This window comes from Sprattus sprattus (genome assembly GCF_963457725.1).
Source record: "Sprattus sprattus genome assembly, chromosome: 19".
Classification (NCBI taxonomy): Eukaryota; Metazoa; Chordata; class Actinopteri; order Clupeiformes; family Clupeidae; genus Sprattus; species Sprattus sprattus.
The window spans coordinates 6,144,589-6,147,088 of NC_137917.1; the positions used below are offsets into that span (position 1 = coordinate 6,144,589).

The 2,500-nt window shown below is 42.8% G+C and overlaps 1 protein-coding gene across 1 annotated transcript in view; it reads left to right on the forward strand.

Moving 5' to 3' along the window:
* Positions 1 to 1,111: 1,111 nt before the first annotated feature.
* Positions 1,112 to 2,500, forward strand: part of prkcg (protein kinase C, gamma) — a gene marked incomplete at both ends in the record, with an annotated part of 15,678 nt that continues 14,289 nt past the window's right edge. Inside the window, one exon of the mRNA XM_080857776.1 lies at positions 1,112 to 1,341. Coding sequence (XP_080713902.1) covers positions 1,112 to 1,341 — 230 coding nt within the window. The remainder of the gene's footprint in view (positions 1,342 to 2,500) is intronic.

Here is a 2,500-nt window from a genome sequence, read left to right on the forward strand (position 1 = left end):
GGAGACAGATAGAGAGAGGGGGAGAGAGGAAGAGGAGAACCCCAGTCTTTGATCAAGTCTGTCAGCAAACAACCATAAGTACAGGTACTCTCTCTCTCTCTCTCTCTCTTTCTTTCTTTCTCTCTCTTTCTCCTCCTTTTCCCTCTTTCTGCTCATCCACTGTTTTCAGTAAACTTTTTCCCTCTGTTATCTGATCTTATTTGTACATTTTGGCATTTTGAATCGGTGGCCTATTTTCATTTTGTCTTATCTCCAGCTCTTTTGTTCACGCTTGCTCTTGGCATGGCCCTATTTTCAGAGTGTTTGCATGTGACGGGAGATAATTGATCTTTAATCTTTAACCTCTAATTGTGTCATTTATGTCACTTATTTTTAGGGTTCTCTTGAATATCTCCCATCACCATGTCTCTTAATGACATAAATAAATAAAAATACAAATAAAATAAAGCTGATTTAGTGCAATAGTAGTCACTTTACAGGACTTAATGAGAGCATGTATACAGTCTCAGAGCATGCATACAGTATAGACGGATTGCTAATGATGCTAATGTCAAAGGTGAGGACTTAATGGGGGAGAGATGGTGTGTTTGATGTAAAAGAGGGAGAGATGGTGTGTTTGATGTAAATGTAGGAAAGGCTGAGGAGATGCTGGGGCAGAAGAAGGGAGATTGGTGGGGGCTGGTTGACATGGTGACGGGAGACGTGTGACTGTGTATGAAGTAGGGCAGGAGTTCCACTAATCGCTATGTGCCTCAGAGACTCTGCTGAGGTACATGCAGCCTTGTGTGTTTTAACCTCTCTCTCTCTTTTCTGTCTCTCTCTTTCTGTCTCTCTCCCCATATTTCTCCACCTTTCTGTACATCTTTTTTCGGCTCTACCTCTGTCTGACTTCTGGTCCCTCTTGATCTCTCATTAACTCCATGTCTGTTATCTGTCCCTCATTTCTTTATAAAACACTTTAACTTTCCTCCTCTCCTCTCTGCACTGTTTCATCACCTCTTCTTCCTTAACATGTGTCACATGCCTCCCAAAATCTTCTCCTCTCTCTATCTTCCATTTGCTCCTCCATCACTCCCCCACTCTCTCCATTTTCTGTCCATGTAGAGGCAGCATGTCTACCCCAGTCTCTCCCTCTCCCTCTCTTTCCCCCCTGGCCCTGTCCACCCCTTCTCCCACAGCGTCCCCCCTCCCCTCGCCTCTCTCTGCTCCTCCAAAGGCCCCAATCTTCCAGAGGAAGGGGGCCCTAAAACACAAGAGGATCATTGAGGTGAAAGATCACCAGTTCACTGCCCGCTTCTTCAAGCAGCCTACCTTCTGCAGCCACTGTACTGACTTCATATGGTAAAAATCCTCATGCAAACAAAGCACAGTGTTTTGAAATGTTATGTGTAGACCACGGTTCTGGTCACTGGACTCACTTCCTGTTTGTTGCACCTACAGACCACTGATGACAGTTACACCTAGGCCAATCCTGTGCAAACCCCACGCTTCACTTGTGCTATTTACAATGATAATGTGCCAGACAGAAATTTACAGCTACTCTTAGCCTCATTTTACACTTAGCCACTCATTCTCGTCATGCAGATAAGCCTACCATTTAGTACACATGAGTGTACTAAAATTGTTTTCTGCATGAACTTGGAACTTAAAAGTTGTGTCCATAGAAACATTTCATACTTCATGCTACTTTTTTTGGATAAAGAATTAAAAAAATAAACACACCTTCACAATGAACCAGGCCTGTTGGAATCCAGAACAGGAGTTGAAGTCATAGTTGAAATGCAGCTGCCCCATAGCAAAGTAAATGCTGATTATTTAATTGTATTTGATCCTTAACAAGATCATTTTATCCTATCTAACTCACACATGAAGCCGTGCACAATTCAGACAAGACACAACTGATGAAAAATGCGAGATGCGTGAGATGATATCATAGAGTAGATCTGCATACATTAGCTCTTGTACAGATTAAATAATCATGTCACTTTAAACATAACATCACTTGACTGATCAAACATGAGACGGATCTCACTCCCCAACCGCGCTCTCTGCAAGCTCTCTGTCATCCCTCGCTAACTGTCAAATAATGAACTTTAATGATGTAATGATTCATTTTATGCTTGGTTGCTGAGATACGAGGCCTTGCTCTGCTCTCACTTCAGCTGAGTGTTTTCCCTAGCCTTTTTCCCATATGCTCCAGCCACATGGGGCTTAGAGTCATTGCTGTCAGTCTATAGCCTCCGTACTGTGAAGGTTGAAGTCACATGAGGGGAAATGGTTTCTCTGCAGTAACTTTGAAATAATGCGGGTTGAGATCACACCAGTGGTTTATACGCTTTGTAGGGTTGCCATGACGTTTCCTCTGCACCAGTTTGTTGACCACTGAGAGGCACAACTAAACAAAATATATTGGTCCAACTAATGTACACATAAGTGCTTGGAGTGCAGTGTATTCATCTGCATGACACTCATCAAGTAAATTGAACATTTCCCGTGTTTT